General features: G+C 24.0%; 9 protein-coding genes and 1 non-coding gene across 10 annotated transcripts; 5 read left to right on the top strand and 5 right to left on the bottom strand.

Moving 5' to 3' along the window:
* Positions 1-865: 865 nt before the first annotated feature.
* Positions 866-3,313, top strand: DDB_G0289263 (hypothetical protein; the record flags this gene model as incomplete). The annotated part of the gene is made up of 1 exon (XM_631168.1): positions 866-3,313. The coding sequence occupies one exon, from the start codon at positions 866-868 to the stop codon at positions 3,311-3,313; it is 2,448 nt and encodes an 815-aa protein (XP_636260.1).
* Positions 3,314-3,772: 459 nt separating this feature from the next.
* DDB_G0289259 (hypothetical protein) lies at positions 3,773-4,888 on the top strand (the record flags this gene model as incomplete). Its single annotated transcript, XM_631167.1, has 3 exons — positions 3,773-4,254; positions 4,387-4,599; positions 4,705-4,888. 3 exons carry the CDS (start codon positions 3,773-3,775, stop codon positions 4,886-4,888), a joined length of 879 nt encoding a protein of 292 aa, XP_636259.1.
* A 157-nt stretch (positions 4,889-5,045) lies between these two features.
* set1 (SET domain-containing protein) lies at positions 5,046-9,700 on the bottom strand (the record flags this gene model as incomplete). The annotated part of the gene is made up of 3 exons (XM_631166.1): positions 5,046-8,197; positions 8,274-8,703; positions 8,822-9,700. The coding sequence occupies 3 exons, from the start codon at positions 9,698-9,700 to the stop codon at positions 5,046-5,048; spliced, it is 4,461 nt and encodes a 1,486-aa protein (XP_636258.1).
* Positions 9,701-10,352: 652 nt separating this feature from the next.
* DDB_G0289255 (hypothetical protein) lies at positions 10,353-10,484 on the bottom strand (the record flags this gene model as incomplete). The annotated part of the gene is made up of 1 exon (XM_631165.1): positions 10,353-10,484. One exon carries the CDS (start codon positions 10,482-10,484, stop codon positions 10,353-10,355), a length of 132 nt encoding a protein of 43 aa, XP_636257.1.
* A 581-nt stretch (positions 10,485-11,065) lies between these two features.
* On the top strand, positions 11,066-11,147 carry tRNA-Leu-AAG-6. Its single transcript has one exon. It is a non-coding gene; the product is annotated as a tRNA-Leu (tRNA).
* A 1,112-nt stretch (positions 11,148-12,259) lies between these two features.
* On the top strand, positions 12,260-16,773 carry tmcC (HAT repeat-containing protein; the record flags this gene model as incomplete). Its single annotated transcript, XM_631164.1, has 5 exons — positions 12,260-12,383; positions 12,419-12,505; positions 12,627-12,681; positions 12,747-13,197; positions 13,288-16,773. 5 exons carry the CDS (start codon positions 12,260-12,262, stop codon positions 16,771-16,773), a joined length of 4,203 nt encoding a protein of 1,400 aa, XP_636256.1.
* A 155-nt stretch (positions 16,774-16,928) lies between these two features.
* DDB_G0289251 (hypothetical protein) lies at positions 16,929-17,345 on the bottom strand (the record flags this gene model as incomplete). The annotated part of the gene is made up of 1 exon (XM_631163.1): positions 16,929-17,345. The coding sequence occupies one exon, from the start codon at positions 17,343-17,345 to the stop codon at positions 16,929-16,931; it is 417 nt and encodes a 138-aa protein (XP_636255.1).
* Positions 17,346-17,922: 577 nt separating this feature from the next.
* Positions 17,923-20,002, bottom strand: DDB_G0289249 (hypothetical protein; the record flags this gene model as incomplete). Its single annotated transcript, XM_631162.1, has 3 exons — positions 17,923-19,274; positions 19,405-19,662; positions 19,726-20,002. 3 exons carry the CDS (start codon positions 20,000-20,002, stop codon positions 17,923-17,925), a joined length of 1,887 nt encoding a protein of 628 aa, XP_636254.1.
* Positions 20,003-20,682: 680 nt separating this feature from the next.
* On the top strand, positions 20,683-22,762 carry DDB_G0289261 (hypothetical protein; the record flags this gene model as incomplete). The annotated part of the gene is made up of 5 exons (XM_631161.1): positions 20,683-20,911; positions 20,961-21,149; positions 21,270-21,520; positions 21,575-22,086; positions 22,162-22,762. The coding sequence occupies 5 exons, from the start codon at positions 20,683-20,685 to the stop codon at positions 22,760-22,762; spliced, it is 1,782 nt and encodes a 593-aa protein (XP_636253.1).
* A 322-nt stretch (positions 22,763-23,084) lies between these two features.
* apm1 (clathrin-adaptor medium chain AP-1) lies at positions 23,085-24,638 on the bottom strand (the record flags this gene model as incomplete). The annotated part of the gene is made up of 3 exons (XM_631160.1): positions 23,085-23,692; positions 23,786-24,268; positions 24,443-24,638. The coding sequence occupies 3 exons, from the start codon at positions 24,636-24,638 to the stop codon at positions 23,085-23,087; spliced, it is 1,287 nt and encodes a 428-aa protein (XP_636252.1).
* Positions 24,639-25,459: the final 821 nt, after the last annotated feature.

The raw sequence follows: 25,459 nt of genomic DNA, 5'->3' as shown, positions 1-25,459 counted from the left end.
TCATTACTTTAATACAAATACACAAACTTCAAGACCCCCACTATAAAATATTGATGGTGAACACATTATAGTACAAACTTTGCTTTTAATTAAATCTTTAAAACTTTTTTTTAAAAAAAAAAAAAAAAAAAAAAAAAAAAAAAAAAAAAAAAAAAAAAAAAAAAAAAAAAAAAAAAAAAAAAAAAAAAAAAAATTAAAAATTAAAATTTTAATTTTCAAAAATTAAAAATTAAAAATCTTTAAATAAATAAAAAAAAAAAAAAAATTTTAAAACCCCCCTTTTTTTCGGGGATATTTAAAAAATCCCCCCCCAAACCCCTTTAATTTACCCTTACCCTTTTTTCATTTCTTTGACTAAAAATTTTATAATAATAATAATAATAATGGTAATAATGGTAATATTATTAATAATAATAATAATAATAATAATAATAATAATAATAATAATAATAATAATAATAATAATAATAATAATAATAATAATAATAATAATAATAATAATAATAATATTAATAACAATATCAATAATAGTAATAATAATAATGGTAATAATAATATTATTAATAACAATAATAATAATGGTTTCAATAATATCAACAATGGACAAAATTTACATAGACTAGAAAACGGCCACAACAATAATATTGCTAATAGTAATAATATAAATAACAACAATAATATCAGCGGCAACATCGTTAATAATAATAATAATAATAATAATAATAATAGTAATAATAATAATAATAATAATAATAATAATAATAATAATAATAATAATAATAGTAATAATAGTAATAATAGTAATAATATTAATAATATCATTAGTAGCGATGGAAGAAGAAGAGGTAGCATTAATAAGAGTAACATGTTAACACATTCAAATCTATCAAATAATTTAAAGATAAGAAATAAATTGGCTAACCAAATTGACAACGAAGAAAAAAGACAACATATTCTTGGTAAAAATCTAATAAAACTTACCAACATGGGTATTGGTCCAAATAATAATAATCATAATAATCATCAAAATAATAATAATAGTAATAATAATAATAATAATAATAATAATAATAATAATAATAATAATAATAATAATAATAATAATAATAATAATAATAATAATAATAATAATAATAATAATAATAATAATAATAACAATAATAATAATTTGGTCATTAACAATAACAAAAATAATTACATAAACTATAATAATGGAGGTAATAATTATGGTAATAATACACCGGTTAACTATATCCATAACAATAGTACACCAAGACCAAGACATTCAAGTTTAAGAACAAACCTAAGTGATGAAGAAGATAGCGTATTGTACTCATCTGATGATAGTGAAGAAAGTGATTATGAAGAAGAAGAAAAGAAGCATTTAAAATATGCAAATAGAAACTTTAGTGGCGTTTTAAATAATAATAATAATATCAACAATAACAATATGAATAATAATATTAATTATAATTTCAACAACAATAACAACAATGTAAATAATGTGAATATAAACAACAACAACAACAACAACAGCAGCAACAACAACAACAATAACAGTAATAATAACAACCAATTATATAATAATCACAATAATGGCAATCCCAATTTTTATATTAATAACAACAATAACAATAGCAATAACATAGGTCATAATAATAATAATAATAACAACAATGTAAATAATAACAATATCAGTAACAACAACAATCTAAACAATTTCAACAACTATAACTATAATAATAATAACAACAACAACAATAACAATAACAATAACAATAACAATAACAATAACAATAACAATAACAATAACAATAACAATAACAACAACAACAACAATAACAACAATAACAACAATAACAACAATAATAATAATAATAATAATAATAATAATAATAATAATAATAATAATAATAATAATAATAATAATAATAATAATGAAAACTACGTTGGTTCATCTTTAAGTAATAGTGCTGATAATACTGAAAGTAGCAAATGGAGAATTTATCCTTCAACTAGGGCAAGACAAAGAAGTATTGCAAGTGAAGAGGATTCACTTGGTTCAAGAAGAAGTTCATTAGGTTCCGCCAATGATATACCAAATAGTTATCCTATTTCGCCAACAAAACAACAATTATTACATTATGGTATGCAAAGTCCAGTCTATTCACCACCAAATAATCTTTCACCTTTATCTTCTCCATATTTACATCATAATAGTAATAATAATAGTAATAATGGCGGTGGTAATAGTAACAACAACAATACAAATTTTAACTATGGTGGTAATATTGGCCTTGAAAGACCAAAGACTTCACCTTTATCTTATGGAGAAAGAGATCCACCTCACGTAATTAATCATGATCGTAGACTTAAAACACCTTCTTTCATTGATGACATTAATGAAAATAATTTACAACAATCTCAACACCAACACCAACAACAACAACAACAACCACAATCTCAACAGCAACCATTTTATTCTCCATACCAATCACCTCCTTCATCTAGCCATGGAAATAGACCAAAAACGCCAAAGATCATTTCAACACCAGAAGGTTATATCATTTCATCTGATGATGGTAGCCGTTTGGTTGTTTCTCCTCCAAATACAAGCATTTCATCTTTATCTTCTATGGTTGACGATAATCATCATAATCAACCTCCTTTGGTTCCAAATTTCTCATCATTTCAACAACAACAACAACTTAGACAATTACAACAACAACAGTTACACCAACAACAACTATTACAACAACAACAACAACAACAACAGCAACAACAACAGGTACCAACCCATCAACAACAATCCCAATCAAGACCACAAACACCAATTTATTTATCTCAACAACAACCACAAAATCCAATCGATTTAATGTCAAATCGAAGACTAAACTCTGCACAAAATATGAAACTTTCGGTTAGTAGTCCACAGTTAGGTCGTGATGTAAATAGCTCAAACAACAATAAAAATATTAGCAATAATAATAATAATAATAACAACAATAATAATAATAATAATAATAATAATAATAATAATAATAATAAAAACAACAATATAAATAATAATAGTGAACCTAAAAAACCAAAATTTCCTTTAGAAGATGAAAAACTCGATAGAGATCAATTGATTAATGAATACAAAGAGAGTTCTCTTCGTTTAGATTTATTTGTCAACTCTTTGGATGAATATGATCAACAACAAAGAGATATAAGCGATATCGACAATTATATTTACAATCTATGTTTATGTAATAACTTGGAAAAACACGATTCTAAAGAGGATGAGATGTTATTTGATCCAAATTTATAAATAATAAAATAAAATAAAATAAATAAATAAAAAAAAGAGATAATTTAAAATTTATCTTTTTTTATTTTTTTTTCTAAAAACAAAAAATAATTATAAATAAATCCTGAAATTAGGAATTAATCGATTTTTTATTTTTATTTTTTATTTTTTATTTTTATTGAATAAAACATTCAGACTTATTTTATATGAATTTCTTATTTTCATTAATTTTATTATTTTTTTGGAAAAAAGATAAATTGGGCAGAATAAAAAATGGGGTTAAATTAAAAAAAAAATAAAAAAAATGAAATGTGGGATAAAAATATTCAGATTTGACATCATATAAAAAAAAAAAAAAAAAAAAAAAAAAAAAAAAAAAAAAAAAAAAAAAAATTATCATTTCTTTTTTTTTTTAATTAAACCCCATTTTTGTTTTCTTTTTTTTTTTTTTTTTTTGTTTTTTGTTTTTTTATTGTAAAAATGATAGTCGATAAAGTTGTTTTAATAACAGGATGTGGTGGAAATGGGATTGGAAAATCACTTTCAAAGGCATTTTACGAGTATGGTTTTAAAGTTTATTCAAGTTCAAGAAATTTAGAATCGATGAATGAATTATCGTCAATGGGAATTAATACAATTAGACTTGATGTGAAGGATAAATTATCAATTGAAAGTGCAGTTAATCAAATTATTAAAAATGAAGGAAAAATAGATATCTTAATAAACAATGCAGGTATTTCATCATTTAATACATGGATTGATATGCCTGATGAAGAATTAGAAGATGTATTCCAAACAAATACACTAGGCCTTATTAGAACAACAAGAGAAGTTGCAAAACATATGATAAAAGAAAGAACTGGTTTAATAATAAATATTGGTAGTGTTGCAGGATTTATTCCAATGCCTATATCAGGCCTTTATTGTGCTTCAAAAGCAGCTCTTCATTCTTTTAATGAAAGGTAGGTAATACACATTTAGAAAAAAAACAAAAAAAAAAAACAAAAAAAAAAAAAAACAAAAAAAAAACAGAAAAAAATATAATCATTATGATTATTATTTAAAATAATTTATTAATTATTTTTCTACTATAGTATAAGAGTAGAATTATCACCATTTTCAATTAAAGTTATGTTAGTAATGCCTGGACCTTTAAAGAGTGAAATTGTTAATAAAACATTACCAAAATTTAAAGAAATAATATCAAATCCAGAATCTCCATATCATCCAATTTATAAAGAGTTATTAGATCGTCCATTAACATCAATAAAAAATCAAGCACCAATTCAAGGTTTAACTGATTCAATGTATGATTTTAATTTATATTTATAATTATATATATATAAAAATAAATATTAAACTAATTTTATTTTTATTTTTTTTTTTTTTAAATTATTAATTAATATTTATAGAATGAAAAAAATATTTTCAAATAGAATTCCAAATCATATGAAATATGGTCCAGGATCAATTGGTTTAGTATTTTTAAGTTGGCTTCCAACTAGATTAATTGATTTTATATTTTCAAGAAAATTTGGATTTAGTAAATTGAAATCAATAATTAAAAATGATCAAACTAAAAATAAAGATAATTAATTATAAGAAATGATATAATAATAATTTTTTTTTTTTTTTTTTTTTTTTTTTTTTTTTTTTTTTTTTTTTTTTTTTTAATATATGTATATTTTTATTTTAATTTTAATATTCATGAAATAAACATGTTAATTAGTTTTAAATAATAAAAATATGATTTTTAATTTAAAGTTTGTCTACATTTTGGAGATTTACATAAACAAGGAATTTTAACATCCTCAATTGGGAATTTATAATCGTAAGTAATTTCTTCACCAATGTTAATGTCACGTTTTGCGTAAATGATAATTTTCTTTTGATTTCCAATAGTGAGCACTTTTGCAATACAATTTGGGTCACAACAATGATTGATGAATCTTGCTAGATTACCCTTGAATGTAGCATCGATGATTGTATCATCATCGACTCTAAATAGATAACTACTACCAATACCTTTTTTAACATAACGTTTCTCTCTTTCATCTGCAACCTTTTGACGAATCACTTCACCAATATATTCGATTACCATATCCTTTGCACTAATAGTTTCCATTGCAAATAAACCCCAATCATGAATATCTGAACGTTCAAATTTAATTCTCTTTCTTCTTGATTTTAATGATGCCAATGTAATTGGATCACTACCAAATCCTCTATTATCAAATCTTGATGATCTTGCTGATTTAGATAAATTACCACCAGTTTCAAATGATTCTGCTGTTGAGGAGGATGATGAATTACTACCACTACTAGCACTTGATGCAGCACCTCTTTTACCAGTTGGTGCAACTTGTTTTCTCTTAAATAGTTTTTGAATATCGCTTCTAGTATAACCTTCTGAACGTGCACATCCTGTAATACTACGTCTTTCAACTCCATTTATATTATCAATACTTGTATTTAAATTATTATTATCATTTTCATTTTCATTTTTATTTTCATTTTCATTTTCATTTTCATTTTCACTTTTATCATTATTATTATTATTATCACCATTAAGATTTTCACTAAAATGTTCTTCTGTTTTATTTATAATAACTTCATTATTTTTTTGTTTTAATTCTTTATTTTTAAGTTTATGTTCATGTTTTTCTTGTTTTTCTTGTTTTTGTTGTGGTTGTGGTAATTGTTTAAATGATTCATCATCTTCTTCATCCAAGAAAGGTAAGTTTCTTTCTTTTCTATTTCTTGATGGTTTAGTTCTAGTTGGTGTTGATAATATTTCTTGTGAAGAATCTTCAAAACCTTCCTCAGATTTTGTAGAAAATAAAAGTTTAATATCTTTATCAGCAGCCATAACCATACTAACATATGAAGCATCTTCATCATCTAAATTACTTTGAATTTCATCGAGAACTGGTATATTATGAGTTGGTGTGGTAATAGTAGTTTTTTTTGATCTACCTTTTGATTTAGTTGCCGTTGTTGTTGTTGAAGTGGTGGTGGTAGGTTTCTTTGATTTACCATTGAATTTTGATTTTCTAGGTCTTTTATTTGATTTCTTTCCATTATCATTTTCTTCAGTATCATATAAATCTTGATCAGTATCTAAAGAATCAAATTCATTATCATCATCAGATAACTCTACATGACCAAAGTTATCTGATGATTTATGATAATCACTTTCATCTTGATTTTCATTATCACTATCTAAAACATCTACTTGTAAATCACTTTCATTATAAAGTTCAACTTCACTACGATCATGATGATGATGATGATGATGGTTATGATGATGATTATGATGATGATAATGATCATCGTCATCATCAGAATAGATTGGTTTCTTTTTAATGATTGATTTTATATTCTTTTTACTATCTCTTGAAGAGTGAAGTGGTGATAATTCTTGATCGAAATCATCGTCCTCGTCATCGTCATCATCGTCATCGTCATCATTATTATTATTTCCATCATCTTCACTATCACTATAGAAATGACTTTTAGGTGGTCTCTTTAATGGCGATAATGGTGGTTGTGGTTGTTGCTGTTGTTTAATTGTGTCTAATTTCTTTAAGGTTGGTGGTACGCCACTACCATTCAAATCTAATTTCGATGGTTTCTTTGTTGTTGTTGATGATGATCTTCCTCCTCTAGGACTATCTCTAGATGTTGGTGCTGATATTATTGATTTTGGTGTTACTATTGGTGTTACTGTTGTATTATTACTAGTATTATTAATATTTGAAGTAGTGGTATTTGTAGTATTATTTATAATTGTACTATTTTGAGTTAAAGGATCAATTCTTTGAGAATCCAATAATTTAATTGTTTTAAGTATTTCAGCCTCAATAAAATTTTTTGAAATATCTTTTGAAGAGGTAGAAAGTAATTCTGTTGCTACTAATAATTTACAAATCTCTTTTAATGATCTTTCATTTTCAAGTAGATTAAAGTTGTTTGGTTTGTTATTGTTACTGTCGTTTTCAAGTTGTTTTTGTTTTTGTAATTCCTCATTGATTGTATTGGTTTTTTTATTATCTACATTTAATTTCCAAGTATCTATAAATGATCCATTCAATACTTGTATTGCACGCTCTCTTGATTCTGATGATCTAAAATCAATATACCAATAACTTTCATCCATATATACATTAACTGGGTCATAGATTTTAAACTGTTTTAATAATTTATCTTTTATATCTTTTACATCGCTATTATTATTATTGTTGTTGCTGTTATTATTATTATTATTATTATTATTATTATTATTATTATTATTATTATTATTATTATTATTATTATTATTATTATTATTATTATTGCCACTACTACTACTACTACTACTATTGTTTATGAGATTACCATTTATTTTTATATTATCCCTTGGAATTTGAATTGCAAATGGTGATGGTTCAATTGGTTCACTAAATTTAGATTTCCTTTTAGTTGTTGATGTTGTTGCAGAAACTGAAGTAGATGTTGTATTATTACTATTTTTATCAGTACTAGAAGTGGTGCTGGAGGTAGAAGCAGAAGTAGTAGTTGATTGTGGTGCTGGTGAAAAGTTTGTTTGACGATCATATCTATCCCTATCTCTTTCCCTATCTCTTTCCCAATCCCTGTCTCTATCTCTTTCCCAATCTCTATCTCTGTCTCTTTCCCAATCTCTGTCTCTATCTCTGTCTCTTTCCCAATCTCTATCTCTTTCCCAATCTCTATCTCTTTCCCAATCTCTGTCTCTATCTCTGTCTCTTTCTCTATCTCTATCTCTTTCCCAATCTCTATCTCTTTCCCAATCTCTATCCCTATCTCTTTCCCAATCTCTAGGCCTATCTCTATAATCATATTGTGAAATAGGATTTCTAGTAGGTAAATGTTCATAACGTTGTACTAAAATAATAATAATAATAAAGATTAGTCAAAAATAGTTTTTTTTTTTTTTTTAAATCCAATGAAATAAACATACACTTGGAAAATATAAAATTTGGATAATGGTCTTGATGAGGAGAAATTGGCTCTGTTGGATTACTTGGATCATATATATCATCAATCAAAACAGATGGTTGAGTGCTGTAATGTTGTTGGTTTATTTTTGGTATTTGTTGTTGTTGTTGTTGTTGTTGTTGTTGTTGTTGTTGTTGTTGTTGTTGTTGTTGTTGTTGTTGTTGTTGTTGTTGTTGTTGTTGTTGTTGTTGTTGAGTAAATATTTGTTGTTTCGTACTTTGTTGTTCTAGTGAGTGTTGTGGTGGTAAAGTTGGAGGTGGTGGGGGTGGTAAAGTTGGAGGTGGTGGGGGTGGTGGTGAAGGTGGTGGAGGTTGATTACTAAATTCAAATGAATCATTCATTCCTCCATATTCGTTTGAAATTCCAATATCTTTAGCTATATTTGATTTAATCTAAATTTTTAAAAGAATAAATATATTAATATTTTATTTATTTATTTATTTATTTATTTATTTATTTATTTATATATATTGGAAAAAAATAATAATATATAATAATGATAATATTTACAAATAAAGGATTTTTAAAAGAAACACAAGGTAATTCAAAAGGATTATTAATTCTAGAAGAATGTAATCTTTCAATTTCATATCTATCTCTTGGATCACCAAAGTTGATTTCGATCGAGTCAATGGTTTCATTATCGCTTAAAAATCCGTTCACTCTATATAAGATCTTTGTAGTTGGTGTTGTTGTTGTTGTAGTTGTTGTTGTTGTTGAAATATTGCTACTACTACCATTAGTTGTGGTGGCATTATTTGGTGACATTAATGTAGTGTTGTCAGTAGTTGTCGATTGTAAACTTGGTAATTTTCCAACAAATATCCAATTCCCTCCACTTGATCTCAATGGAAAGTTTGGTTTATCCTTTAAAAACTTTGGTTTAACCAATTGTGATCTAATATGTTTTATAAATTCAATCTCTTCTTTAGTTTTATCTTTTAAATTATTATTATTATTATTTATAATTGTTGAAGTTGATGTTGAAGTTGAGGTTGAGGTTGAGGTTGATGTTGAAGTTGTTGGTGAGGTTGTTGGTGAAGTTATAGATCTTTTCTTTAAATCTTGATTGGGTGATAATGGAGTATCTGTTTGTTTTCTTTTTTTATTGCCATTTGTATAACTTTCATCCTCTGATGAAAATACATGATGTTGGTCATCAACACCTTTTAATTCGTCCAAAAATTCAAATTCGCTATCTTTTGGACTATCGTTTTGTTTTTCTTCTGTTTTGTTTATTGTTGTTGTGGTGGTGGTATTATTATGATTATTGTTATAATTGGTGTTGGTGTTGTTATTATTGCTTTTACTATTATTTATATCATTATTGCTATTATTAACATTGCTTTTATTATTTAAACTGTTGTCCACGATTGTTTCATTCTCCATATTATAGATGCATACTTTTTTTTTTTAAATGAAAAAAATAATTTAAAATAAAAATGAAAAATAAAAAAAAAAAAATAAAAAAAAATAAAAAAAAATGAAAAATAAAAAAGAAAAAAAAATAAAAAAAGCGCTCAAATGCGGTTTAATATTTTATTTTATTTTTTATTTTTTATTTTTTTTTTTTTTAATTTAAAAAACCCAAAATGGCTAATTACTAATTCTGAAACATCTATATTTATCTTTTATGATTATTATTAAAACACTCTATACGAATAATAAAGGGTTATATGAATTATTCCTAATGTAGAAAATCAAACAAATTCTAAAAATAATTTCATATAATTATTATATGATCGAATGGAATTATTGAATAGAGAGAGACCACTTTTAAAAGTAACTTTTAAAAAAATATAAATATTAAATTAAATTATATAAAATAGAAAAAAAAAATAAAAAAAAGAGTCTATGTATAATTTTTATTTTGTTTACTTTTATTTATTAATTTAGAAAATACAATTTTGATTTATAAGAAATTAATCTTATAAATATTTTTTTTTTTTTTATGTACATTTATTCTCTCTTCATAGTTTAATTATTATTATTATTTAAAAGTTTTTTTTCTTTCTTTTCTTTTTTCCTTTTTGTTTTTCTTTCATTGCTTTGATGTTTTAATGTTTGAAAATACTTTCTTGTTCTTGTAAATCATAAATGATAATGGTAAAACTACTCCAAATATCATAACCAATACACCAATTATATATGATATTATATCGAACTGGGCCATTTATTAAACTCTATTTAGGTTGTTATTTGATTTTATTTAATATTGTTTTATTGTTAAGTTTTATATTCTTTTTTTTTTGAAGATTTTTTGTAATTGTTTTGGAGTTTGAAAAAATTAAAAAAAAAAATTTAAAAAAAAAATGAAAAATTTAAAAAAAAAAAACCAACGTCGTCAAATAACATATTTTAAATTTTTTAAATTTTTTATTTATTTTTATCTTGAAATTTAACCTCAAAGAAAAAATTTTTAACTTAGATTTATTTAACTTGTGAAATTTGAATCAGATGTTAAATTAATCAAAAAATCCAATTAAATTTTAAATTTTAAATTTTAAATTTTCCAAAAAATTTCGTCAAAAAAGAAATTGTATTTTAAAGGGAAACAGCTATTTTTGAATGAAAATATTAAAGTAAGCTTGCCAAGGTATTATTTTTTATTTGAGAAATTTAAAATTAACCTGACCTAACTTTTTTCTATGAAAAATATTAAAAAACTCTTGGTGAAAAAATGAAATATCATTTGGGAACCAAAAATGGAAATCAAAAACACTATGCACCAAAAAATAAAAAATTTCATAATAAGTAAGCTTGCCCGAGCTGGTCTAAGGGGTTGCATTAAGGCTGCAATATCATTGATACAAGGGTTCGAATCCCTTAGCTTACAAGATTCTTTTAAGGAAAGACCTATAATCGTGGGTTCGATTCCGCTATATAACAATTGTTATTTTTGATGATTTTTTTGGCCTAAACATAACGAGATTACGAAAAAAGAAAAAGAAAAAGCTATTTCAAAAAAGCAGTTTTGGCATTGGATATGCAAATAATTTTAAAGATCCTAATTATTTCAAGAATCTTATTTAATTAATTATCTAAAGAATAAATCTTATAAATTATTAAAAAACCCAAATTAGCTTTTATTTTTGCTCAATTTTTAGATTTTGATCTCTCAAATGATTAATACTCTCCAAATGTGTTTCAATATTAAACTTATTGCTGTATACAAAATAAAATAAATAAAAAGCTAATTGATTAACCCATTAAAAACAAATCCATTATTAAAAAAAAATAGTTAAATTTCGTTCTATACATAAATTAAATAAACTTCATAAATATTATTTTCTAATAAAAAAAAAAAAAAGTTTAAGGTTATCGTTTTAAATAATTCTAAAAATAAAATACCATTTCAAAAAAGTAAAATGTTTTACAATAAAAAAAAAAAAAAAATTTTAAAAAAAAAAATCCACTAATCTAACTTTTAAAAAATAAAAAAAAAATATTAAAAAAAACAAAAATTTGGTTAATCTAGATACTACTTCCTCGAATTTTTCAAACTGAAAAACCTCTCGATTAAAATTTTTTTTTTTTTTTTGTAAATTACAACAGTTTTATTTCAACCGACTCGCTCATATCACAGTGACAAATTTTTTTTTTTTTTTTAATTTCGATATTTTTATATTTTTAGAAAGCTTGATTAGTTAAAAGATATTTTTACTTATCTTTCATTGATTAATTGATTTTCAGACTTTTGATTAATGAATTAAACTTTTATTTTTATATATTTTTTTTTTTTTCTTTCTTTTTTTTTTTTTTTTTATATAAAAACCAAAAAGTTTTATTAATATTATTTTTTTTTTTTAAAATTTAAATAAATACAAATATAAACTACAACTTTTTTTTTTTTTTTTTTTTTTTTGTATACACAATTTTTTTTTTTTTTTTTTTTCTCTCTATTTTTTTTAATATTAATTTATTAAAAAAATTATTTGTAAAATAAAAATGAGCTCTCACAAAAGTACAACCAAATCTTCATCATCAGGAAGTTCTATGAGTCTTATTTTGGGGTTTTCAAAATCAATGGAAAAAGGTAATTATAACTTTTCAAAGGAAAATAAAAAAAATAGTTTGAAAATAAAATAACACATACTTTTTTAAAAGGATCTTTTGGTGTATTATATGCAATGATTAAAGGAAATACATTCCCACGGATTTTAACTATTATAAGTTTGCTGATTGAATTTTGCCGTAGGTATTAAATTTTTTTTTTTTTTTTTTTTTTTTATTCACTTTTTTTTTTTTTTTTTTTTTCACAAATTCTTTAAATAAAATTATCTAACTCTTTTAAAATTTTATATCAATGGAATAGAATTATCATCTTTTGGTTTTAAACAACAATATCCATGGGGTGGGGATGCCGGATAGTAAGTATAATCTTATTTGAAATTAGTATGAAAAAAAAAAAAAATTCTAATTTTAAATTTAATAGTTATTTAAAAAGAATTATGTCACCAGTAAGTCACCCATCAAATTTAGTTGGATATAATGGATTTACAATATTTTTTTGGATTGTTATTGGTTTATTATTATTAGGTTTCTTCAATATTTGGTATGTTGCATATCAATTTTATAGAGGAAAAATTGCAAATATTTGGATTATTAGAACTCTACGTTGGTTTGTTAGTACTACTGTAGCAGTTTTATTTATTCCAATCATTTCATTACTTTTAATTGGTTTAGATTGTGATTATAGTCAAGGTGGTATTCTTAAAACATTTAGTAATGACAATATTTATTGTTTCAAGGGTGCAAATTTATCAATTGCAATTGTTTCAATCATTCTAATTATAGTTTTTAGTATTGTTGGTTTTACATCTAGTGCCACCTATTATGAATATGATACAAATGTAAAATCAAGATTTTCAAAACCACATGCAAGAGTAAGTAAAATATGTTATTGTAAATTTCAATTTAATTTAATTTAATTACTAATTTTTTTTTTTTTTTTTTTTTTTTTTTTTTTTTTTTAGTTTGATGTATATATTTTATTTGTAAAACTTATACTTGCATTATTAAATTCATTAGTTGATTTTTCACCATGGACAACATCAATTGTATATTTTATTTTATCAATAACATTAGTATTTGGATCAATTATAATTTTACCATATAATAATCAAAGATTGAATCAAGTGAAGAGTGGATTTTATACAACAGTATTTTGGGTATCATTTATGACATTGGTAACAATGGGTATTAATGATGAAACTACTGCAACTACTTGTTATATTACAATTGTTGGTGCATTCTTTGCTTTTCCAATTGGTTATTTTTCAAATAGATTTTATTATAATTGGTTAAGTTCAAAAATTGATCAACTTAAATTGCCAACATCAAGTTCAACAAATGATTTTAATGAAATCACTAAAAATGAAAAAAGTAAAACTGGGGATAGTAAGGAAAAAGAATCATCATCACCATCAAAAGTAACATGGGGTAAACAACCAATTACATTGGGTAGTAAAAGACAAATCATATTCCCATTCTTTCAAAATAAATTTGTAATGTCATTCTTTGTTGAAATTATGGTTAGAAAATTATTAAGAAGTAGTAATGGTAGTAATGGCGATGATGGTATTTCAAGTAATTCAAATGAATCAATTGAACATGCAAATAATCTTTATCAATGTGGTCTTCAATATTTCCCAAATTCAGATTTATTATGGATGGCATATTGTAACTTTTTATTCACAGTTAGAAAAGATAGACATATTGGTTATGCTGCATTAGAAAAACTTAGAAGAATGAAACCATCATTCGATGTTCGTTTCTTCATTTATCAACGTGATAAAGAAAGAGAACAAATTATGGATTCAGATTTACGTGGTCCAGAACATACAGGTAAAATTCAAGATTTTGTCAGTTACATGGAATTTAAAAAACTTTATTATGGTGCTAAAAGACATCATGTTAAATGTTTAACATATATTAAAAAGTTTTGGGGTTTATTATTACATGAAACAGTTGATCTTCATCGTTTATCAGATTTATCAGGTCGTATTGCAACAACTGAAAATAAAGCAAATGAAAGTTATGAACGGTTATTAGCACTAAATCCAAATTCAGTTAGAGTACTTCGTGATTATTCTCAATTCCTTGAAGAAGTTGTTAAAGATACTGAATCATCATATAAATTACAAAAGAAAGCAGAAGCAATAGAAGATATTATGAGTAAAAGTCAAACAACTGATTTTAAAACAATTGATATTAAAAATTTAGATAATTCAGATACAGAACTTGACCAAGTATTAAAACAAGAATCAAATGCAATTCAATTGGCAAAGATTGATGCAGATATTGAAAGATCAGGATCAAAATCGGGTTCATCAAAATCAAAAGATGATTCATCAGAATCAAGTAGTTCATCAAAAGGTAGAAGGGGTAAATATAAGGAATTTCAACAAAGTAATGCAATTAACAAACTTTCATGGTTAATGATTGGTACAACTGCATGTTGTATTATATTTTTAATTGTAATGTTAATTGTATTAAGAGATTTATCAGTTAAACATACCCACTCCTATCAAGGTATCATTTCAATCACTGATTGTGCAAGTGAAGCAGTTTCAATTGCAATCAATTTAAATACAATGCAAGCCATTTCAATTTCAGCAGGTTCAGTAGCATTCCCATTTGAAGCAGCAGAAGCCATGATAACTCAATATAGAAAACAAAATGATAGAAGTTTAATTATAATGAAAAATATTCATGATGCAATTTATTGGGGTGAAGGTGATCCAACCTCTTATGTTGGTGATAATTTATCAAAATTAAAATCAATTAATGGATTTGATGTTTTCGATATTGGTTCAACGATTTTTTCATTTGAAGAATTTAATCGTTCAAGTACACTTGTCGATAATAAAGAAATGATTGATATTTATAGTACACCATCAGTTAATATGACAATTTTAGTTTCACCACCAGGTACAAACTCTACCAATTACATTACAGTCACTCAAACTTATAATGCATGGAAAGCTGGTAATTCATTTTATGAAAGTGCACTCATTGCAAATAAAATGAGCGTTCAAGATATTAAAGATAGAGCGGTATTCGATCCAGATTTCAAATTTATCATTTTAAATGCCCCAAGTAATATACCAGAAATGTATATGAAAATTCAACAAGTTTATATCAAATCTCTAATTGATGATATTAATACAACTTTGGATACAATGTTATATGTTTGGGTAGCAATTTTCTGTTTCCTTATTATTCTTGGTGCAGTTTTATTCCGTCCAATCGTTACTAAAATCTCTCGTGAAAAGATTAGAACTCTTGTATTATTTTCATTGGCACCAAAAGATGTTGTTTTTAAACTTTCATCAAAGAAAATTAAAATGACAAGTTTAGATAGTGGTAGTGAACGTGATAATCTTTTCGATACAACCGATGATGATGCTGCTGATGGTATTGATAATCATGAACATCTTCAAGTTGATGAAAGAAAAAAGAATGATGATATTATCGATGATGGTAGTATTGTAAATAGATCAATTAATTTTGGTAGTCATCGTCGTCCATTAATGAATTCAACTAATGTATTAGCATCAACAACTACAATAAATAGAGGAACCATTTCAAATAGATTAAATGAAGATCATGATAAAGTACCATTAATTGAAAATAGTATTAGTAATAATAATAAAGGATATGGTTGGGATGGAAAGAGTAAAAGAAATTTAAATAAGAAATCACTTAGATCAGTATTAAGACGTCTTCATTGGTCATATGTTTTAGCAATATTTTTATTATTTGGTTTTATTACAATGGGTTTGTGGGTCACTTATTCAGTTGTTCATGATAATACTCAATCTGGTTATGTTTTGGGTAAAAGTTGTTCAAGATCATTGGATAGTCGTATCATCAATTATTATATAGCAGAATTGTATACATTTGATAATGATGCAAATGAAAATGAAGCATTAGAAGCCGTACTTCAATTACAAAGTAATCATCAATCATTACCATACCTTGAAGATGTTAGACCACTAATGGAAGGTTCTTATGGTTGTTGGATGCTTAATAAGAGTAATTGCATTACATCAGATTCAATCTATTACAATGATGTTAGTATTGGTCTCGATTGGTTGGTCGATCAATATACTAAACATTCCGTATCACTTGTAAATACCGATCCATCTTTACTATCAACAAGTCCAGAGTTGGGATGGATGCAAGCAATTGGCTCAGATGTAGTTTTCCAAGGTTTAGATACCGCAACATTCACTTATTTCCAATATTATCTATCTCAAAAAGATTGGGCTACAAAAGTTTTAACTTCAGTATTAGCCATTAGTTGTGTATTATTATTAGTTATCCATTTACTATTATTTAGACCATTCATGAATCACCTAAGGATTCAACACATTCATACTTTAGCACTTTTACGTTTAGCTCCTGATGATATAAGATTCATGGAGGTTAGTGATAAAGTTATTGATGAGGATTAAAGAAAAAAAAAAAATAATAAAATAAAAAAATAAAAAAAAAACTTTCAAACCTATTATTTTATATTCTTTTAATTAAAAAACAATGTTATTTATTTATTTATTAATTATTTGTACTTGTGGTAAAAATTTTAATTTCTTTTTTTTTTTTTTTTTTTTTAATCCATTAATAGTGTAACAGGTTTTTCATTTCTAAATTTAATTTCTAAATTTTGTTGATTTAAAGCACAGCATGGACAACAACAACATGCAAAACATTCAAATTTAGTTTTTTTATCTAAATTATATCTCATTACTAGTCCATTTCTCACACCACCAAGGGCACATGGAAAACAACAACAAGCACATAAACAATTTCCAATTAACTTACATGTACTCCATTCTGCCTCTGTATCACCATATCTATCTGTAACTTTCATTTGATATAATAGTTCAATTTGTGGTAATAAAAATGAAAATAAACAACTATTACTAACACTACATTCAAATAAACCTTTATTCCAATACCCATCATAATTTTTATTGCCATGCCACAAATCATTCCAACATCCTTTATTATAATTATTATCTCCCATTATTATTTTGCATTTAATTTTTCTAAATATTTTGATCCAATTACAATCTTTTTTTTGTATTTAAAAAAAAAAAAAAAAAAAAAAAATAGAAACAATTAAGAAATAAAAAAAAAAGATTTTTTAGTTTCAGTGAAAACAAATAAAAAAAATATTTTTTAATGCACAAAATTTATTTGTTTTTTTTTTTAAAAATTTATAAAATCTAATTAACTCTTTAACCATGGTATTATGAAAATTTCCCAGCCATTTTTTTTATTTTTTTTTATTTTTTAAAACATCTATAAGTCTTGGGGAAAAAAAAAAAAAAAAAAAAAAAAAAAAATAGAATACCCACTAAATAATTTATCCATACTTTTTTAAAGAATAACTCTTTAATTTTAATATATTTTTTATTTTTTGATTCATTTTTATTATTTATTTGTATTATTATGGGTTGAACTAAAAACAGTTGTTTTGAAAGGTTATTAAAAAAAAAATTAGACAAGTAATGAGAACCTGATTTATTTTGTATTATTTTTTTTTTTTGGTGCAGATATAATATTCCAACAACATTTATTTGGTTTTATTAAAAAAAAAACTATTGTTTTGGTAATAAAATGATTGATTCAATATATAAAGTTTGAGATTTTGCTTGAATAGTAACGTAAGTAGAATTTGAGTTTGGTTCAAAAATAATAAATTTGTTTGGGAATAATTTGATTTTATATTGATTATAACCTGATGTGCTACATTTTTCTAGAGGCAAATAATTACCATCTTCTTCAGGACCATCAAATAGGATGACCTCAGAATCTTGTGTACAGTGGTATCTAATGCCAAATGAATATTTACGAACAGTATTATTTGGTAATAATTCAATATCAAATATAGCTTGTCCATCATTTGCTACTTTAATTGAATGTATTGTTGGTGCTACATGATCTTTGGCGAATTTAGAATCATCTATAAATCTGGCTTTCTGAACATTGATCACCGCAGCTCTTTTTGGAAATACATAATTTTTTGGTGTTATTTCAAGTGGGAGGAAACCTACAAATATAGAATCAATAATACCATCAGTAAATGCAAGTTGGGCAAACTTACTAAATTTATTTGCATCGTGTACTCCAATCCTTGCAACCTTGTGGTTTTCGAATCTTAATTCCACTCTTGAAGACTCTACAACTTGAACTGGTCTTGGTGTTGGTGTAGGAAAAGAACCGTCAACCATTACAATAAAAGCACCCAATGATACGCCCAAATGAATTTCAGGCTCTGGAGTTCCTTTAACATTTATTAATCTTGGTTGAACATCACTTTCAATAACAATTGAGCTTGCTTCTGCCTTTGAAATGTTGAAATTTATCTTTTTACTATTAAAAAAAGGGGCTTGCATAGAACCTTTTATTGGACCTTCTCCATTCTCTAAGATTTCTCGATGATTATATATCCAAAAAGAATCGACATTGAATTCACATGACTTTACCCTAAGATTTACCAAATCATATTCCAATGCCATATAATTATCATTAATCTTTGCAAATGATGGATCAAAATATGGTTCTTCTTGATAGTCTATATAATTTGGGACTGATTTACTATTATCAACTGGAATACCGTATGGTCCATTCCATAAATATCTAACATTTTCTAAATTGATTGAATCTGGGAACTTGTTTTCATCCAATCCAATCCAACCATTTATAAAATCAAATACCCTTGTTGCACAAAAATTTCTATAATCATTATATGCTTTAAATTTCTCTGCACTATCCATATAATCGATATCTTTGATTCTTGCTACACCTTCTTTGTAACTTGTAGTACAATGTTCAATATATCTAGGTATTGAATCATTATAACATTTTGTTATTTCATTTTTATAAAATTCTCTCATTCCCCATTTACTACCATATTTTATACCTTCATTTAAAATTATTAAATGAATAGCTATAATTAATAATAATATAAATAATAAATAATATGTTAATAAATTATATGTTAATAATGTTTAAAATATATAATTAAAATCATCTATTAAAAATTATAATGAACCAATTCTAAAAGTTTTAATACTTACTTGCCATTAAACCAAAAATACCAATCGTTTTAAAACGTGTATCATTATTATTCATTAATTTATTTAAATAATCTCTTATTCTATCTTCAACATCGTTGTACTCTTGAAGACAATAGGCAGCCTCTCCTATTGGATCAGTTTTAAATGCTAATTTTGCATATAAAAACTTTTTTAAATGAGTATCAATACCAAATACCTCAGATAAGAAATCTGATACTCTATAATCTATTGCCAATTCTTCGATTTTTACTGAAAAATCTATTATAAAAATTTAAAAAATTAATACTAAAAATAAAATGGAGGAGTTATTTTAAATGTTACCTTTCCAAAATTCATTCTTTGTATCATTTCCTTTACTGGTATATTCCAAAAATACACATGAAATAGCATTTGAAATAAAAGCGCCATATGTTGGAATACAACCAATTGCGCCAAGTACAAGTGTTTTAACGATTTCAAAGGTTGGTATTTTTACTTCATCTTTTGTTGATAAAAATTCAAAATCTTCAAATTTTGGGTTATCAATGGTTTTGAGAATTTCCATAACTTTTTCAATATCTAAATTTTTTTGTTTTCTCCATTCTACATAGTCTGTCATTGTTTTTTATTTATATATATATTCTTTATTTGATAATAAAAAAAAAAAAAAAAAAAAAAAAAAACAAAACAATTTTTTATAATTCATTTATAGGTTTTTTTTTTTTTTTTTTCAACATTATAATAGTGTTTGGTTTTAAAATCTTGATTTACAAAGAAAACATTCGCTTTTATTTTAATTATTATTTTTTTATTTTTTTTTTTTTCAAATAATTTGTTAAATGCCGAAAGTTGATCGAAAAAAAAAAAACTATCAATAAAAATCACAACGCCACAATAAGAAAGCTGCATATAAAAATAAAAATAAATTTTAAAAAAAAAAAGTCACAACCAATCGACCAACGCTCACTTTTCACCACTTTAATGTTGAAATTTTAATATCCAGCCAACCTTACACCATAAATAAACCGGGAAATAAAAAAAAAAAAATTAATACAGCCACAAAATTATTAGATTCGCTTTGATTTTTTTTTGGTCGGTTTGTGGTGACTTGTTTATTTAGGAATATCTTTGAACAATATTTTTGGTAAGAAAAAATTAATATTTTTTTTTTTTTTATATTTTTTATTTTATTTTATTTTTATTTCTTTTATTTTTTATTTTATTTTAATTTTTTTTTTTTTTTTTTATTTATTTCTAAAACATATAAAAATACATACTTATATATAATTTAAAAAAAAAATGAAACAATATTTTGATTTACTCAACCAATATCCAGTTACTGGTGGGCCATCTGTTTCGGATACAGTGGTAGAACAATTCGCATTATTAGTCAAAACAAATCACAAAAGAACTGCAATAAATGGTTCTATTTATTCAATTAAACCAAAAACTGAAATTTCTGATCATGTGTTAATATATTTGGAAAAAATTGAAATTGTTGAACAAGGTAATGTATTTAGTAATTTTAGTAAAAAATTGTAATATTTTCTATACTAATTAAAATTTATTATTTAAAGCAATTACCTCTTATATTGATTCGAGAACATTATGGAAAAATAATCCAAACGATTCAATCACAAAAAAAAATCTTTTAGATTCATATGATAATTTAGAAGATATATTAAGAAAATATCTTGTAAATAGTAGTGTTTTCAGAACAAAGGGTCTTTATTCAACTAGTTTAATGCTTTTTGCCATGTATGCAAGTAAGTAATGAATTCATCTAAATAATAATAATAATAAAAAGCAATAATACTTTGTAGTTTCATGATACTAAAATAACATTTTTAATTTATATATTTTTTTAAAATATCTATATTAATTAGCATTAATAATACTTTTACTACGTGATGGTATAACTAATGGTTTAAGTTGGGGTATGAGTACCGGAGAAAATCGAGAATATAAAAATTTCTTTTCAACCTGTATCACTGATTATGTAAAACATTTAAAGTATGCGCATGACGAATATTGTACTGAAATTAGATCAAAATCGGAATTTGGTAAAAGTAAATTTGATTCAATAGTATGTATAAACTCACATTCATTTATTAAAACCAAAGTTTCAACACTTTGTGTAAGATATATAATAATTTACTAACACATACCCTAATTCATAATAAATTAATAGTCTAATTATCGTAATGTAATGGCAGAATCAGTATTTGATTTAGCTGATAGTTGGTATTCATTAGATAATGGTAAATTTTCAAAACAATTTTCAGGAAAAGAAAATGTAAGATATCTTTGGAGTAGTATATATGGTTTACCAGTTGATAATTCAAAAGAAATATCAATTTACAAAGTTAATGGAATTAAAAATACATACTACACTCCATCATATGCATCACTCCAAGAAAATTTTATCATGGAGAATAATGATCAATATAAACCATATGCGGGTGTTAAAATAAATCATGATAGTAATTGGATTTATTCAATTCAACCAATTTTCAAAGATCCATTAAATGGAAATAGAGTTGATGGTGTTAGAAAAGGTGTTCAAGAAATCACCGAATCATTGACAAAAGAGTATCAATTTGACGATAGTTCCGTTATGTATGGTAGTTATGATATTGTCCCCTTAACTGTTAGACTCTCTCAAAATAGTAGAATTGATCTTACAAGATCAATATCCTATAAGTATGTATACACTTATAAAATAATAGTATGATTCACATATATAATAGATTAATCTAACTATTAATTAAATTTTAGAAACAGTGATGGTTCAGTTACTCATGGAAATGATAATATTATTAAATATTGTAGTCGTGTTGGTACCAATCATATTCCTGGTAAGGTAGTAGGTAATGGTGTTAATAAACAAGTTAATTCAAAAGGAAATGTATTGGATTGTTTTATTATTGGTAGTATCTCAACTGGTGTTAATGAGAATAATTTACTTTACTCTTCAAAATCATCCATTATTAATGCACAAAAGTTTTCTAAAACAAGTTCAGATGTTGAATTTAAGAGAGATCATGTAATGCCTACTGTTCATTCAATGTATTTACCAGGTGGTTCTTCAATAACATTTACATTTAAAAATGGTGAAACATTGAATAATAAACATCAATTTGCAATCAGATATCATTTTAGTGGCTCTGCTGCCCAAGCATCAATTGATATCCTTGATTCAACTAATAAAGCTTTACACAGTGGTTTACAACTCCCAAAATGTTCAAAAGAAGAAAATTTCAATGAATATAAAGTTAAAGTATTTACAAACCAATTAAACTTTACAACAACAAATTCAATCAAAATTAAATCAAGTAATAATCTATACATTAATTCAATTATTTTAATTCCAAATTAAATAAATAAAAATATAAATAAATAATAGATAAATAAAAAATGAAAAAAAAAGATTTCACCAGGTGGTATTTAAATTAAAAAATTATTTTTCCACAATCCAACAATTCAAAAGAATCTTTTTTTTTAAAGTTTATTATTTTTTTTAAAATTATCTTTAATAGAATATATCTATTATTATTATTATAAAAACTATTTATTTTTTTTATTATTATTTTTGTTTATATGTTTTTTTTTATTATTTGTATTAATTTAATCTTTTACTTTTAATTTTATTATACCTTTTTTATTTTTTTATTTTTTTTTTTTATTTTTATTTTTTTTTTTTAAGAAGTTCTAAACTGATAATCACCACTTAAACAAACATAACGTACCCAAGGTAAAGCTTGATAACCAGATTTTTCAATAATTTTAAGATATCTAACTTGGATACCAGAAACGGTGTAATATGGAATTTCGAATTTAACCATGATTGGAGGTTTAGTAGCTGGTTTTTCATCAGAGATTGATGGTAAACCAAAATGAGCTCTCATTAAAAACTCTCTACCACCACCTGGGAATTGTTTGATTGTCCAAATGATTGCGTCTTTCTCTGGTGCATATTTACAAGTACCAACAGTGCATCTGAATTTTGGAGTATCAGCATCTGGTGGTACTGGTACTATGATCTCTACATTGTTTGCAATTGATTTACCCTTAAATTGTGATTTGGCTTTAACCATATATTCAACACGCGAATGTGCATGTGTGTCACTAATACATTCTACCCATATCAATGGTTTAACAGTTGTATTCAAACGATAACTCATCAATTCGAATTCGCCATCTGGTGGAATGAATGAAATAGTTCTATCATTTTCAAATTTTGATAATCTAACACATTGGTGGAATTTAACATCTTCTAATTCTACACCTTTACCTTTTGGTGCACCAGCTATTTTTTTAAAATAGTAATAATAAAAGAAATTAAAAATTAGTATATAAAAATATATATATCATAATTAAAATTAAAATTAAAATTATTTACTCTTTGCACTATTTTCAAATAAAATTTTATCATTTAAACCTAATCTTAATTCTGGCATACCAGATAATTTTGATTTCATTTTAACGGCACCAACGATTTCACTTCTAAGTACAGTACCATTTGCTGAAACTAAAAGATTGATTGATTCGACAACATCTAAAAATACTTCATTCTTATTATATTTAATACCTTCTTTTCTCCAAGAGACTGCACCTGTAATTGCTGCTGGTAATACCATACCTCTTGCACCTCTCTCTAATTTATAACCTTCTTGAGTAATATATTCTTGAAGAATCTTTGGCTCTGTAGATTGTGGATATCCAAAATCCATCATTTCATCCATCAATTCATAAATTACTACAAAGTTATCCCTAATACTCTCTTCTTCTAATTCTTTAAAGTATTCATTAAAAACTTCAATCATTTTATATAAAAATAATAATATTGTTGCCGCATTTGCATTTCTTTCTGTTGTTGCCAATACTTTTAATTTTATATATATCATATTAATATTTATTTATTTATTTATTTATTTATTTATTTATTTATTTATTTATTTATTTATTTATTTATTAATTTATTAATTTATTAATTTATTTATTTATTTATTTATTTATTTATTTATTTATTTATTTATTTATTTATTATAATACATACAAAATAAATTATTATGTTTAACATAAATATAAGAGATACCATCTTCTTGGATGATTGGTTTTAAGTTGAGATCTTCTTCTTCTAAAATTTTTGATATAAATTTTGATGCAACACTCATTGGAACATCACCACGATAGTTACGTGAGATTAGAACTTTACCCTTTGAGTCCATTAAAAATATAGCTGATGCGGCCATATTTTAAATATTGAGTATATACAAAATTTTATGTATATATAAAAATAAATATCTAATTCACTATAAAAAAAAAAAAAAAAAAAAAAAAAAAAGAGAAAGAAAATTTTCAAAAATTAAAAAAAAAAAAAAAAAAAAAAAAAAATTTTTTTTTTTTTTTTTTTTTTTAAAAATTTGAATGTGCAAGGGTGATAATTATGAGTGCCACGACAGTTGCCATGATTCAATTTTTATTTTATTTATTTTTTTTTTATTTTTTATTTTCAATAATTTTTTTAACATATTATAACTTTATTATTATTATTGTTTTTTTGTTATTATTTTTTTTTTTTTTCTCTTAACAAAAATATTTCCTCAACCCCCCCAGTCAAACTTTTGTTGACAAAAAAAAAATTGAAAAAAATGGAAAATTGAAAAATATAATTAAAAAAAAAAAATTGGATATTTAATTTAAAAACAAATGTTGAACATTTTTTTAAATTACCAAATAAATAATTTTATTAGATAATTTAGAAAAAAAAAAAAATAAAGAGTAAATAAAAAATTAATTGTGATCATAAATTAAAGTCTTAAAAATAAAATAAAATAAAATAAAAAAAATAAAATAAAATAATTTATTTAAAAAAAAAAAAAAAAAAAAAAAAAAAAAAAAAAAAAAAGTGTAAAAAAAATGTAAAAAAAAAAAAATGGTTGCCGTTGGATTTACTTGAAAATTTTTTGTTGGTTTTTTTTTTTAAAATTTTTTGGGGTTTTTCCAATAATTTAAAAATTTTTTTTTTAAGCCTTTTTTTTTTTTTTTTTTTTTTAAATAAATTTTTTTTTTT

This window comes from Dictyostelium discoideum (genome assembly GCF_000004695.1).
Source record: "Dictyostelium discoideum AX4 chromosome 5 chromosome, whole genome shotgun sequence".
In the NCBI taxonomy this organism is placed as follows: Eukaryota; Evosea; class Eumycetozoa; order Dictyosteliales; family Dictyosteliaceae; genus Dictyostelium; species Dictyostelium discoideum.
Note: the sequence above shows the minus strand (reverse complement) of the source record. Positions and strands in the feature narration are given on the sequence as shown.